The sequence below is a fragment of the Caenorhabditis remanei genome, chromosome IV, assembly GCF_010183535.1.
Source record: "Caenorhabditis remanei strain PX506 chromosome IV, whole genome shotgun sequence".
Lineage (NCBI taxonomy): Eukaryota > Metazoa > Nematoda > Chromadorea > Rhabditida > Rhabditidae > Caenorhabditis > Caenorhabditis remanei.
In genome coordinates, this window is record NC_071331.1 from 15,317,337 (window position 1) to 15,332,783 (window position 15,447).

The 15,447-nt window shown below is 36.3% G+C and overlaps 4 protein-coding genes across 4 annotated transcripts; all 4 read right to left on the bottom strand.

Moving 5' to 3' along the window:
* Window positions 1-572: 572 nt before the first annotated feature.
* GCK72_014283 (uncharacterized protein) lies at window positions 573-2,323 on the bottom strand (the record flags this gene model as incomplete). The annotated part of the gene is made up of 7 exons (XM_053730223.1): window positions 573-818; window positions 864-1,074; window positions 1,122-1,233; window positions 1,279-1,399; window positions 1,444-1,553; window positions 1,602-1,771; window positions 2,142-2,323. 7 exons carry the CDS (start codon window positions 2,321-2,323, stop codon window positions 573-575), a joined length of 1,152 nt encoding a protein of 383 aa, XP_053584995.1.
* Window positions 2,324-4,154: 1,831 nt separating this feature from the next.
* On the bottom strand, window positions 4,155-7,026 carry GCK72_014284 (uncharacterized protein; the record flags this gene model as incomplete). The annotated part of the gene is made up of 11 exons (XM_053730224.1): window positions 4,155-4,397; window positions 4,444-4,657; window positions 4,704-4,815; window positions 5,138-5,258; window positions 5,311-5,420; window positions 5,465-5,655; window positions 5,718-5,781; window positions 5,826-5,992; window positions 6,039-6,396; window positions 6,449-6,852; window positions 6,896-7,026. The coding sequence occupies 11 exons, from the start codon at window positions 7,024-7,026 to the stop codon at window positions 4,155-4,157; spliced, it is 2,115 nt and encodes a 704-aa protein (XP_053584996.1).
* A 2,861-nt stretch (window positions 7,027-9,887) lies between these two features.
* On the bottom strand, window positions 9,888-11,219 carry GCK72_014285 (uncharacterized protein; the record flags this gene model as incomplete). Its single annotated transcript, XM_003089585.2, has 5 exons — window positions 9,888-10,027; window positions 10,104-10,567; window positions 10,623-10,834; window positions 10,882-11,019; window positions 11,148-11,219. 5 exons carry the CDS (start codon window positions 11,217-11,219, stop codon window positions 9,888-9,890), a joined length of 1,026 nt encoding a protein of 341 aa, XP_003089633.2.
* A 624-nt stretch (window positions 11,220-11,843) lies between these two features.
* GCK72_014286 (uncharacterized protein) lies at window positions 11,844-14,260 on the bottom strand (the record flags this gene model as incomplete). Its single annotated transcript, XM_053730225.1, has 7 exons — window positions 11,844-11,978; window positions 12,024-12,372; window positions 12,431-12,813; window positions 12,859-13,056; window positions 13,137-13,490; window positions 13,534-13,679; window positions 14,161-14,260. The coding sequence occupies 7 exons, from the start codon at window positions 14,258-14,260 to the stop codon at window positions 11,844-11,846; spliced, it is 1,665 nt and encodes a 554-aa protein (XP_053584997.1).
* Window positions 14,261-15,447: the final 1,187 nt, after the last annotated feature.

The following is a 15,447-nucleotide window of genomic DNA, read 5'->3' on the forward strand; positions in this document are numbered from 1 at the left end:
GGTTCTATCAATCCATTCAAATCTGTTTGTGTCCAATAAGCATTCAAACGATCAGCATCATCTGAAATCAAGCAAATACTAACTCTCAAAATAAAAAGAAATTATGAAACTACCGTATGTCATGTTCGGTAAAACTCCATCCAACCTGGTTAGATTCGGAGTATTTGATGTGTAAACCGTTTCTTGAGTTACATCTCCACGAGTTAAAATAAAGTTAATTGAAAATAAAGTGATGACCAGAATTGTGATTGAGATATTCAAAAGTTTAAAAAACCAACGGAAACTTTTTGATTCAGAGAGTAGCATTGAGATTAATCGCTCACTTGTTGAGTGTTTCAATAACCAAGTGAGATCATCAAATCCGCTGTGAAAACGTTGATCAAAACGAAACAAATACTCGTAAAAGAGGTTGAAAACAGAAAGAACAACTGAGAGAATAATGTTGGAGACACGGAAGAATCAAGTAGCATCCAATTCGAAATTCTGGTATATTCATCTTTAAACCTCTAAAAGTTTAAGTTACTTGTTTTAAACGCCGAGATCACAAACGAAATCTGTCATTTCAGAAGTTTTTATTCTAAACTAGAACAAATCTTATTATAAATCGGTCGAACATGTTCAATTCCGTGAGGTGACAAATGATAAAGTGAATTGAAGTATGAGAATCCACGTTCATCAAAATATTGTACCATATTGATTGTCTTATTCCAAAATAATGGAAGATAGTCTATTAGTTCACACTTGTTTCCACATTCTTTCACAAGTGCTGAATGCCTTATTCTTCCTCTTTCATATCCATCTGATTCTATTAATGTTTTCTGAAAATGTAACGTTTGTAAGACTTCTGAAGGCTGAAATCTTACACTAATCTCTTCAATCGTCTTTCCACTTTTCAAATTCTTCACAATCGTATCAACATTATCAGCAATAACACGTGGAATTGAGTCAAGAATATACAATTTCTTCTTAATAAACGGGAGAAATTGTTTCAATTGTTTCCTCATTTCCAGATAAGTTCTATCTTTTTCAAGGTCTGTGTTGTTATTTGAAAATGGCTCGTTGATAATGAAAAATCTGAAATTTAAACTAGAGAAGTTGTCTAGAAAAAAAGCAAAAGTAACCGTGTGAACATAAAAGCATAATCGGGATTTGAATCCTTGATATATTCAACGAATTCATTCAGTTTCTCCACACAGTTGGGATCTTCTGGATCAGCTGCCAGCGGCTCGCATCCTAAGATAATTTCATAATCTTCCGATTTATTTCCGATAGACTAACCTTTTTCAGAATACATTGAGATGTTGAATGCTTGTTTTCTACACTCTTGAATAACCATTTTGTGATGATTCATCGTGTAACTATTTCCAAATAAAGCTATCTTGAACTCTCCGTTTTCTCCCTCAACTACTTGTTTTATGTCATTCACATGGCTCTGTCACTCACTCTGAAGTCACACCATCTGTTATGATTCGGAGTTCTCTTGATGCATCCTGGTTCAATCATCATCAAAAGATCATACTTATTCCAAATGTTATTCATTCTTTCGGCATCTTCTGAATCTTCGAAATCATTAATAATCCTACGCTCTAATTAAAATCTACCAATTGTCATATTTTCATAAACTCCATCCATTTTAAATGTAGAATTCGATGAGATTTGTCTCATGAAAAACTGATCTTGAGCTGCATCCTTATTGACAAGTGCCACATTTAGAATGAACAAAACTATAATGAGAGCTGACACATTGATGCTTGAAATTGAAAGATACCATCTGAAAATAACAAAAGTTTGCAACGAAGGAAACTGTTCCTAACTTTTCATATGTTTCAAAAAAGAGAATAGCAAGAAGAATCGAGAGAAGAAGACCAGTTGATAGAGCTGAAATTTTTCTGGATTTAGTTTGAAAAAAGTAAGAAATTGAAGCTCCAACCGTAGTATTCCTCTCCATAATTGAGTTTCACAAACGCGTAAACTGGCCAATGAATGAGATAAAGTGAGTATGAGATATCTCCGAAATAGGTCAAAAACCTGTTGCATAAGAAGAGATCGTCAATGGAAAAAAGCATGAGAATACCGGTGAAAAGTGTGAAAAGGGGGCTGAAAGTATCTGATAAACACAATTTAATTTAATGTGAACACACCGTGTAATACTCGAAGGGAGGACATTCGGATATACAAGAATTATCAGCATTGAAATCATAAGTAAGAATTTGGATAATGTGTCCGGCCCATTCATATTATCACTCTCATCTTCTCCATCCTCTTTCGAGTTCATAAGTTCAGAGCTATAACCGAATGGAGTTGAAATCATAAATGCAATCATTCCTATCAGAAACTGCCAAATTCTTGCAAAAACACTGTTGAAAGCGACGTGTTGAGATGAAATGGTTGAGTATGAGAATGAAATAATACCTGAAGTTATTCGTCTGACGATTCATATTCTCCAATTAATCTAATTACCTAATAGAATGTAGTAGACGCTTTTTGTAGAAGTATCCAGAGAGTTTCCAATCAGAAAAATGAATGGAACAATGAAATAAAATTGAATTTCCACTGATAGTGACCATGTGTGTGTGAACAAATCCATAGCAACTGATAGCTGAAATCTTCTTTGAATTGTATTTGAATAATTTCAAAAAAAAAAGTTATCAACCTTTTTATAATAATCTTCATCTCCAGTTTGTGCTCGATTCGAAAGAAATAATAATGCTTTGTTGGCAGATGATTGATTTAGAATAATTGAAGTGCTCGGATAAATAGAGTATAGAGCAATCACAGTTATGAAAATAATCAATAGATACAAAGGGAGAATCCGTTTGAATCGACGAGAATAAAATATTGTAAGAATAGAAAATATTGACAAGTTTTCAGTTTTTGTGAGTAGCATACACATCAAAAAACCGGAGAGAACGAAGAATCTGAAATCGAAAACCTGTAATCGCCCTCTTTTTATGAATTATAACTCACTGATCAACTCCTAAATATCCATTTGGAAACTGATTTGGAAAGAAGTGAAATAAAAGAACGGAGATGATTGCGAACCCACGAATTCCTTGAAGATCTAGTCGTTTTTTTGAAGATGACATTTTTAGCAGAGTCTTCCTTTTGAAGTTGTAATTCAAGAAAATTGAATAAGGTGAGTAGATCTAGAATTATCATCACAGATTCCGTCGAAATATCCATCCATTTATAGCCATTTCCAATTCATGTTCTTCTTTTTTCTGTTTCCTAAAAAGGCCCACATAATTTCTCGAGTTGAGACAAAAGAGTCCTTGTCCAGTTTTATCTTCAATCATCTCATTTTCCTGTTCGGTGGGCGTTCCTTGATTTAAAATTCTTAATTCAAATAACAAATGTTTTCTGAAAAACAAGAATTTTCATGTGAATGAAAGATCAAATCGAAAGGACGGTTGAGAATTCTAATCTGATTTGTTCATGGAAACATCACAAAATGAAGACATTTTGAACAACTGGAAATAAAATGAGAAAGTTAACAACGGGTGTCGAGAATAGCTGGTAAGGAACAAGTACAGTGTGGTACAGTAAGTAAGTACAGTATTCCCTTCTTTTCAGTAGAAATTGATCAACTTATTTAAAACCGAAACCTATGATAGATAATCAGAAATCTTCAATAAGTTTGCAGATTGCTGTTCAGTTATATAACATCATTTTTCCAGTTGACACCTTTTTAGGTGGAGCCCTCCGAACATAAGTTTAGTGTCGATGGAATGAAAAAATTCTATTATTTTCCAAGTAATTCATTTCGAAGTGAATACATATATACGAACTTTAGTCTAATAGTAAGATTGTCTCTATAACTTGTTTTTGTCAGCTCTCGAATTTCATGACTGAAAGAAACTACAAAATTTTTAAGTTCTGATTTTCTGAATCCTTCCCGATATATTTGTTTTTGTAAATCCTTTTCGGAGATTTCTATAGCACACAGTCAGACGATATAATCTTGTGATCCGCTAGAGAAAAAACGATTGAAAACAAAAAATGGACAATTGAAGCAAGACGTTGAGACGGCTTGAATAAGAAACACGATATTCGTTTTGAATAAAAAATAAAAGATTTATCTCTCCTATAAAATTCCCGCGTTCAGTTCCACCGGTATTATCAAATAACAATAATAATTAGTACTAAACGAATTTCTATAAACTGGCACATATCTTGTTATAAATAGGTCGAACCAATTCGATTCCATGAGCAGATAAATGATTGGGAGATGTGAAATACGAGAATCCACGTTCATCAAAATACTGATACATGTTGGTTGAGTTCTTCCAGAATAATGGAAGATAATCAATCAGTTCACACTTGTCTCCACATTCCTTCACTAGTGCTGCATGCCTTATTCTTCCTCTTTCATATCCATCCGGTCTCAGCAGTGTTTTCTGAAATCTTTCGAAGTCCCTCCATCCGGAATGTTTGAAAACTCACACTAATATCTTCAATTTTCTTTCCATTTTTCAGATCTGCAGCCACTCTCGAGATATATCCAGCATTTGCACGTGGAAACGAGTCAAGAATATATAATTTCTTTTTGATATTTGGCAGAAATTTATTCAATTGACTCTTCATTTCGTTGAATGTTCTATCATGTTCTAGATCTGAGCTATTGTTATCTTTGAATGGGTCACCGACAGCGAAGAATCTGAAATTGGAAAGTATGTTTCAGAGGAATAGAACAATATAGTTACCTGGTGAAAATGAATGCGTAATCTGGTTTAGCATTATCCATAAATTCCACGAATTCACTCAACTTCTTCACACAACTATGATCATTTGGAGAAGCTGCTAGGGGTTCACAACCTGAAAAAATACAAGTTCATTCCGATAAAAGTGTGATTATGTCAAGGCTGTCGCACGGCCGGCCGCGGCCGGCCGCGGCCCTCGGCTTTCAGGGCCGTCGCGGCCGCGGATTAACCAAATGGGCTGAATTTTTGCATATCGACTAATCTTTTGGTCCTCTACAAGGCCGCCTGAAGAAGCGAAAATTTTCCATGGCTGGGAACTGAGATATAAAATCGCCCCACGGCCTTTTTGACAGCCTTGGATTATGTGCCAGACATAACTAAACTGAAAAAGCTATTCTATAAAAGGGTTCACAATAGTTCATAATCCTTGATATTACCTCTTTCTGAGTCCATTGTGATATTGTATGCCCGATTTTTACATTCTTGAACAAACATTTTGTGATGATTCTTTGTGTAGCTATTTCCAAAAATTGCAATTTTGTACTCGTCTCCTTTCAACTGAAAAATAAATTTCAACTCAGTATTTGTTTTCTTTTCTTTTCTCACTAACTTCATAATCACACCATCTACTATGTTGTGGTGTTCTCTGAATACATCCTGGTTCAATCATCATCTCTATATCGAATTTATTCCACATTTTATTCAGACGAGTAGCATCATCTGAAGCATATCGTGGAAGTTCGCTTCGAATAAATGGAACAAACCGAAAGTCATATTCTGAGTGACGCCATCGAGTCGTGGAAATGTTTCCTTGGTGGAATTCAGGGAGTTTCCTCCCATTTCATTCATAAAATTCATATCTTGAATTGCGTCTTTATTGATAAGAACGACATTGATAAGGAATAGAAAGACGATCAAAAGTGCACATGTTGTGTTCGACAGTTTAAGATACCATCTGAAAAAAGAATTGTGTTTCAATCAAAAGTAAAAAGGACTCAACAACAGAAAAAAACTGACTTTTCATAAGTTTCATAGACGATAACTGCTAGAATCATTGAGATCAAAAGGCCTCCACCGAGAGCTGAAAGTCTTCAATTTGAAATTCATTTTCCAGGTCTTTCCTACCGTATGGATTATTTTCAAAAGTTAGTTTCGTATACGCATAAATAGGCCAATGAATCAGATAAAGGGAATATGAAATATCACCAATATAAGTCAGAACTCTGTTGCTCAAGAAGTCGTCATCTACAGAAACAAGCATCAACAAACCAGTGAAACAAGTGAAAACTGGTCTGAAAAGAGCATATAATTTTAGTGAGTTGTCAAGTTAAAAGTTACCTGACAAGGAATGGAAACATTTCAATAGGATATGTAACTACGAAAGCCATTGGAATCAAGAAACAATACTTGGAGAATGGACCAATATAAGTCGATGGTTTGGGAGGAACAGACACTAATTCAACATCTTCTTCTCCTTCTTCATCAGAGAAATCATCCACGAGTATCACTTTTTCATTTTCTCCATTTTCAGCAGAATTCAAAAGTCTATACGAGACTGAGGAGTCTTTGGTGTCAGCTGGTTTTATTGAATGCAAATAAATCATCATTCCAATCATGAATTGCCATATTCTTGCGAATAAACTGTTAAATGCAACTTGTGAAGGAATAATTGAATAGAACAGAAATGAGATTAACCCTGAAAAAAGAGAAATGAATTCAAATGTATAGAAAAACAAATCGAATAAAACCTATGATGGAGTAATAACCGTATTTGAAATAGCCATTGCACTTGTTTCCAATAAAAAATATTGCAGGAACAATGAAATAAAATTGAATTTCAACAGATAGTGACCATGTATGAGTGAACAAATCAATTCCTATCAGAAGCTTTTCGAAATAATCTTCTTCTCCAGTATGTGGTCGATTCGAGACAAAAAGTAATGCTTTCGTGGCAGAAGATTGATTTTGAAGAAGAGAAGCATCAGGGAATACGGTATATAATGAGATAACAGTGAGAAGAATAAATAAAAGATATAGAGGAAGAATCCGTTTGAAACGTCGAGAATAAAAATGAATAAATCCAGAGAAGACTGGCATTTTCTCAGTTTTTGTGAGTAACATGCACATTAGAAAACCGGAAAGAACGAAGAATCTGAATACTCGATCCAATGCGGTTCATATTTTCTCGAACTTACTGATCAACTCCAAGATAACCATTTGGGAAATAAAATGGATAAAAATGAAATCCAAGTACAGAAAGAATTGCCAATCCTCGAATACCTTGAAGATCTTGCCTTTTAGAAGGAGGGGGTGTCGGTTGAATCATAGTTTCGAACCGACAAAGACTGAAAAAAAAAACATATTTTTTATGGTTCGAAGCATAAAAGCCACGGAAAAAACGTTGCCACGCTGTAGTTGTCACGCAGGAAACGGCAATCATCCAAAGAACATTTTGTTTTGATTCCTAAATTTCAAACAGGAGCTGAGATGATCAAGAAAGGGGAATCTTTGTATATTCTCGACAACTTATGTTTATCAAAAAGAATTCAAATATTGTATTCAAAAATACATGTAAACAGTTCATTTCATATTTTCCCCAATCTTCTTCACTCTTATCAAAGTCATAAATTATTTTCAAAACGAAAATAACAAAGTCTCAACTATTGAATGATGGTTCACAACTGACAATATGAAATATGGTTGTTTGGTGGGATGAATAAACATGTATTCTCGAACTCACCATCAGAAAAGAGAAAAGAAATCAGTGAAATACAACTACAAATGTTCATGAAAACGACAAATAGATTATAAGGATTTGAGAAGAGAAAAGAGGAGAAACGGAATATTTTTTTAAAAACTAAAAAAATATAGTGACACTTTTGATGTGCCACAATGCAATTCCTCTTCTTTTTTATTGTTGCTAATCAAAATTCACAAAAAAGATATGGTATTCTATTGTTATTCAATTTTTGGACTGTCAGTTTCTCTGCTAGATTAACATTTTTTGAACTTTCGACCAACGACGGATAAACAAAAAACCAGATATATTTCTAGTTTCTACCCAATTTTTTCCAAAAATTAATCCTTTATAAAAAATTGAGATCGAAGAGACAGTGTTATCTAAACTGCAATTGACATTATCAAATAAGTCGAGCAAACATCTGGACACACCTTGTAATAAAAATAGAAATAACGGGAGGAAGTTCGTTTGCTCTACTCTGAAATTACAGAAATGTGTTGAAATACCGAAGAATATGTAGATTTAAATCATTTATCCGGAATCATTTATTGTCCAGAAGGTATCAGAAATAAAAGAAAAAGCGTATCCCTGTTATACTGCTCAAAGAAACATATATAAATAATTTTTAATCTAAACATTCGTACATGACAAATATAAATATAAATATAACAGCAATATTAAAGCATACGTGTCATAGGAGTAAAGATTCTCCTTTTGGCCATCGTCCCATACCGTTTCAGAAGATATTAGTTCCTGGAAGCTGACGAATTTGTTGTCCAGTGTACTGAATGTTGCCAATTGTTCCATTCACGACTAAGTGTTGTACGTCTTGTCCGCATTTCACATTGCAGTTTTCCACAAACTTCTGATGATTGACGAATAAGTGAAATTCATTCCTTTGTTCCGACGTTGAATAGTTGACGAAAGCCAAAATGGTAGGACACTCAATCATGACTACAATTGTCTCAAAGTTAGACGACTTGCAATTGACAAAAAGTCGTCCTCCTGTGTACATGAATAACATCCGTTGATAGAGACTCGGTCAATTGTGCATTCATCTTCTTTAGTGAATCTGGAAACTGAGTGATTTCGAAGATCTAACTGAACAGAAAGTAGTCCAGATGATTGTATCCTCTGATCTACATATCTCAGATGTATTATTCCTTCCGAACCATGAGTTGAATTGATGGGACTCCTTTTAATGATTGTTTCCATGTCGAGAACTTGACTCGCACATCTGATCGATGTTCCCAATGGAGTGCAACTGCCGACATCTTCAGCGAAAGTAATTGAAGTTGATTGTTTCTGTTGGACATTGGAGTTCACCTACAGAATCCCTTCTGACCCTTCATGTTTCTGGAGGGGAAGAGAGAGAGAGAGTGTATCCGACAGCTGACAAAATATCCTATGTTTTCTTTTGATGAATGTGGCTCCATGTATTGGTGATGGTGGAAATTAGTGTGAAAAAAACAACAGATCCCTACGTTTCAATCCGCATTTTTTTAACGAATCTATCATATCTGGAGAATGTAACCCAAAATCTGACGTTTTAGTCAGAAAAATGCGGAAACTAACTCTGAGACTACAAAAATGAGTGGTTGATTTCTGCAGCCCTTCTATTACAGGGACCCTTCAATTAAAAGAAATCAGGAAATTTTTTTTTGTGATGAGGGTGGATTTAGAAGAAAAAGGAAAAAAATCGACTGAAAATTCATGGACATTCTTAGTATCGTGCACAGAAGATGATGAAGAATTAGATGAGATCTTCTCATAAAGGGTCACTTCTAATACATATGTTACGGTATTTGAACTGAATATCTTCAAAACATTTGAATCCTTTTGCGTATGATACACGTTTTTTAGATGACCACGGGCTAGATGAGTATGGTCTGAATACTTCATTAGTGGCACTTCGGAGGTTTATTGAATCTCACCAGTACCAGTCTAGCCGGGAAATAGGAGTTCTTCGTGTTCATCTGGACCAATCCAGAATGATTCATGTTTTCCTAGAACTAAGACCTCTAAATTGATAAAATGGTAAAATTGCAGGTAAAATTGCAATCGACCACAACAATTACTTTAGCTACTCTCCCACGAAAACCCGGCGTGGCCACTCCTACCGATGGAAAAAATCAAAAACTAAAATAAGCAGACTATTTTTTACAAACAGAGTGCTGAATAAAGTAGTAAACCAAAGCTCTAGAAAGAACACTGATTCTGACATTTCTTAACTCGACCTCCCTTTCTCTTTTTATTGTATTTATTTATTGTACTCTATTTTTAATTGATTAACTTTCACGTATCGAGCATGCGTAAATAAATAATAATAATAATAATAGTAATCGTAGCAATATATTTATCACGTACATAAGTCAGGAAAAAAGCTTATACAAGGTATTTTGAAGTGGAAAGCATTATTTATAGCACAATTGACCAGTTTCATGAGTTTAACGAGCTCCTCGGAGTGTACGGTTGCTTCCTTGGAACAACTTCGACGGTTGCGACTTTTGATTCGCCTCTCGTTCTCGGAGCTCCTTTTCGAGTACGTCGACACGTTTGTAATCATAACGAATGAATGAAACACGACCTGAAAAACAACCATTTTATAGTGGATGTAAAATTTTGAAATAAATTGTGTGAAGCTGACTTCATCAGAGCACTACCTGCTTTATAATCCTCGTTAACAACGACAGGTGGAATGGCTGGCAAATCATTGGCTACAGCCGCAGCATCACTTGTACTTGCTCCGGTTGTACCTTCTGAACACAACGAAACCGATGAAGTTGGTTTCTTCTTTCCATCAAGACGACGACCAGCTCCTCCAAAAACTGAAGTTGTCGTTGCTGTTGAACCAGTGCCGGCAGTAGCTTGCCCTGCTCCAAGGAACGCTGATGCAGGTGGTGCAGGCGGTTTGACATTGACTGAAGGAGCAACTGATCTCGGCTGTTCTACGTATCCTTCTGGAGCATCGAAATCGAGATTCACATCGCATTCGATGATGCACACAGAATTGGCAGGTTTAACATCGACTACAAGAAATTCTAATGTTTGTCCAGCATACGATGTCGGAATGAGGTCATTCTTAGTCAGACATGCATACTTTCGCAGCTCTACTTCAAGAAAAGCTCTGAAATGAAACATGATTGATTTTTTTTCCAACTGAGAAGATTCTCGGAACTTACCTCGGATTGGTAATATTCAAGAACTCCAGAGACATTGGCTTCAGCTTTGCAAACGTTGCTTTTGGAACAGTAGCAGATTCGACACGAACAGTATCTCCATCAGTAAGACCTAACTGTTGCATCATCCATTGTGGAAGAATAGCTTGTCCCTCGGGAGCTGAAAACTCTAGAACTCCACAGTGAGTAACACGCTGAGCAGGCATGTTGGTGAGCTGAAATTATGAGAAGTTTAGGAAGCTATCAACGTCCAAAATCTTACCTTGAATAGCATAGGATATTCAATATTCAAACGAAGCAATAAATCGAGTGCAGAAGTTGGCAGAAGAATTTTTCCACCGTAGTTAATTTCTGTGATTTTTGTCTGTGTGGCATTCGGAAGAAATACTGCTCCATAGACCTGAAAATGCATATTTAGAACTAGCTTTTGGGCAACATGACTGCACGATAAAATCAAAGTGGTGAGAAGCTCTAGGACGTCTGATGCCGAAAAAATGTTCAAACATTTTGAAGAAATAACAGACTTACCACAAAAGTTTGATCGTAATTCCCACGCATATGGCCTCCGCCCATATTTAGCCCTTGAAGCCACGCTTGCATTTTTTGTTCGTATTTTCTTGTCTGTAACATGATAACTTTTGTCGATTCAGATTTTTTAATGCATGGATTCGAGAGATGTTCTATTCTGAGAGTAATATGGACGGATAATTAACCAAGATAATTGTGGTGAGATGATATAACATGAGAAAAATTTATTAGGAAAAATTATAATTATTGATTGAGAATGCAAAGGAGAACAGAAATTAAAGAGGAACACGTTGAACAACATAAGAAAATGTGTGGATGGATGATGATATTAAAAAGGATGTTGCAGTGACAAATGCGCCCCACAGAAAACGTAGACGCTGCTGACACTGCGGTTTTCCAAGAGACACAGACAAAATTGGGAGATGGGAAAAGGTAACCGTCACAAACGCTAAAAACTAGAAAGAACAGGGCATAGAACAATTATCGAGCGAAATGCAAGAGAGACAGTAAAGAAGAAAAGAACACGAAATAGATTGTATAATCCTTAACAACAATGAAAACAATAGCAAAAAAGGAAAGATTTGAAACAATTTAGTTAGTGGAAAGAAACAAGAAAAGGAAAAGAAGATTTCATCAGATGAAATAGAGACAAAAACAAAAACTTTGATAAATTAAAAAGCGAAAATTGATTAATCGTCAAACATCGAAAGGTTCGTCCAGATCTTGGTCGATTCCGGTACCATAATAGCGATCACCGAAATTACCCATCCCGGGAATCAAATAACAGTTTTCAGTCATTTGATGATCCATTGCTGTGGTAATCAATTTGACCTAAATCAAATAACTTGATCACTTGCATTTGTATTACCAACAAACCTTCGGGAAGGCATAAGCAAGAGCGTGAGCACCTTGTTGCCCCATGAGAAGAGACGCAACAAATATGTCTTCTTCCTTAACATCATGGTCAAGAAGAACTCGGATGGCCATCATTGCAGCACTTCCGGTAGTCACTGTGGCATCCATGATGATAACTTTATACCGAGTGATGTGTGGTGGTAAACGAATGTAATGAAGCTCTGGATCGAAAGTAGTTTCGTTTGTCTGAATCAGAATCTTTCCGATGACACAGTCCTTGACGATTGAACGTAGTGCAGTTTCCATACATTCACCAGCACGCATGATTGGCAATCCGCATATCATTGCATCTTTTCGTTTTCCGAGAGTCCTGAATCTTTGTTAAATACTGCATTCTGAGAATGAAACTTTTATTCTGATCAACTCACTTTCTCCCTCCAGCCATTTCAATCTCAACGTCTTTGTATGGCATATGGTTCATACATTCTTCGATGAGAATTCGCATCAATCTATCAGAATAAAAGATATGATTGTCTCTGCTTGTATCTTTGTCACGAACAAATGTGACAAGACCTTTCACTTGTGGAGTCTCCTTCAAAATAAACAAATTCTCTGGTAAACAATCAGGCAAGTCATCCCGAACAAGGTCATGACGATCACGATTGTTTTGGTTTCTATCATAACCACGCTCCACAAGTTGTGCCATCACGTTTTGAACAATCATATCGATCGCAACGTCATTCTCACCACCACGTGGTACTATGAGATCCGCGTAATCCATGCATGGAGCAATGTACTTGTCAAACGCCGGCTGCAACTCGAAAGCTACTAACTGACGCTACAACAAATTCCTTACTTTCACAAATGTAAAGTATTGCTCCATGATACCATCAATGTCACGTCCACGATCTGTGACGTCGCGTACGATACGACGAGCAAGACGAAGATCTCCATCGGTGTCGACAAAAACTTTCATGTCCATCAAATTTTTGATACGTTCATCATGGAACGCCAAAATCCCTTCGAAGATCAAAACATCTGCCCCGTACATCATCTGAAAATTATATTTCACATAGATTGCCTTGAAAAAGTAAAGTTTTGTTTTTCAGTTGAAATAGAGCGAGATTCACGAACCTTCGAATTCGGATCTCTGGAATGAGTGTTGAAGTCGTATACTGGAACATCGACGCTCTTGCCCTCACGGAGCCTTTTCAGGATTTCGTAGAGCAAATCGAAGTCGAAAGCTTTCGGTTCATCGAAGTTGTATTTTGATTCATGAGCCTCTTTAATTTCCTCAGGTGTAAGAACTTTGTAGAAACTATCCATCGACAGAATTGTAACCCATGGTATTCCTAGACGTTCAACAATTTTCTCGGCTACAGTAGTTTTCCCACTGGCTGAACCACCACAAACTCCAATAACGAAAGGATGTTTTAGAGACTTTCCTTTTTTGTCATACCATGGAGGGCGTCCTTTAGTATATATTTTCTACAATAAAGAATATAAATGAAGTTCTCAATGCTTAATTTACCTTTCCAGTTTTCGTGGTAAGAAGATGATGTTCGGCTCTTCCTCCACTCATTGTTCTTCTTCTCGTGCGACATCCTGCAGCTCTTGGTGAAACAGAGTCTTCTGAGTCACCGCCGTTTTGGTTAACCATTTCGTTGACAGACGATCCTGTGTAATGAGACTATTTAGAACGGTAGACGATTCTCGACTAGAACTAGACAGTCGATATCTTGTTGCGCCTTTTTTCTCTCAACTTCTCTCCGATTCAGTCTCGATAGTTTTGCAAGATAAGGATCTAGAAATAACAGTCATCCATCAATCTCTGTAGCGAGAGCCTTTTTTCAATACAACGACGTTAGACACTTTTAATTGAATACGAATGATCTTGCATTAACTTTCAAATTTCTGTTCATTTACGTTTCCTTTCGAAAAAATGAATAATGGTTGATTGATGTCACTTAACTATTGCACTATCAGTTGATAGCGAAGTGTATGTCTCTAATGTATGAAAAATAGCAAAGAACTAGGATTATGTTGAGTGAAATGAAGCCAACGTGTTTTTAGGAAAGTAACTCCACCGGCTGACACACAATATTTGAACAAATGTTGCACATGCAGCAGGATAAATTCGTTCATTTATCTCACTCACCTGATGAATGGCTATATGTAGGGCATTCTTCAATCTTCACGCTTTTCCGGTTAGAATCCCCTTTTGAAGCAGTCACAGCATCTTTCTTCTCTGCGACCATTCTGTAAAACGAAACAGTCAAAAATTTCAAGAATTGCAAAGTAAATAATAAAGTGGACAGTTATTACGAGGGCAGGTTATTGTTTATGTAAGGTTCCGGGTAGAGGTAAGTGACGATGATGATTACTGACAAGAAATTTAGGCCAAGAATGTGACCCGTTTGGAATGAGATCGAACCGATTTTGTGATCTGCTGAAGATTATTATATAAATGTTTGCTTCATAGTGATGGAATGAAAACAATGGAACTTAAATTAAAGTACAGGTAATAGATTTTAGGAAAAACTGGTGGAGCCAATGTGCATTCTGCAGCCTGTGTTTGCGGACTCCGATTTGAAACTTTGCGCGCGACAGTTGTAAATGATAGCATGTACTCTTTCATTATTTTGGTTCTAGAATTATTTGATAACTCCTGCTCTAATACCTGTATATCACGTAATGAAAAATAGGAGTTTTTGTAAAGAATGAGAAAATTATTTTGGGCCCAAAATTTTAAATTTCGAAAAAAGAACAGGATTGAAGACAGCCAACTTATCAAATAAGAGGCGAGAAAAATGAAAAATGCGCGAAGATCGGTCAAATTCGGCCTTGCCTGTCGTGCCGACCAACGAGTATTTAGATAGATCTGATGGTCTTTGAAGAAAAAAAAATCGTTTGGTGGGGGCACACGACACGAGAAGGGACGAGGACAAGAGACGACGGACCGACAAAGAAAAACGGGGTGAAGCTGACTGAGACATTGAAAAAAAGAAGCCGAAGAGACGCAGACACGATAGCTGGCCGATCAAAAAATAGAAAGTGCACGAAAACTACGCGGCGGGTCCTCAATGAAAGAGCAACTGAGACGGATGGAACCATGGCACGGATGTCTGCGTCGCTTCCGATCAGTTGATCTATCGAGTGACCGATAGACGGGCTGTTGTATGAACTATATTAAAAGTATTCTTTGAAGCACTTTTTCAGTCTTAACTTGAAATATCGATTGTTCGGAGAGTTTCAGGGCATTTCAAGGAGGTGAAATAACGATTGGTTGAAATAAGAAAAAGGAATAGTTATAAAAAAGGAGTTCTGAACAAGAAAAACAGATATTCAAGTTCCAGAACATGTTTTAGAACAGGAAAGTATTTAAAAATTTTTTAAAGTTGTACCGTACCTGTTTCGTTGCGGGACCCGACTGCGACGTTTTGAC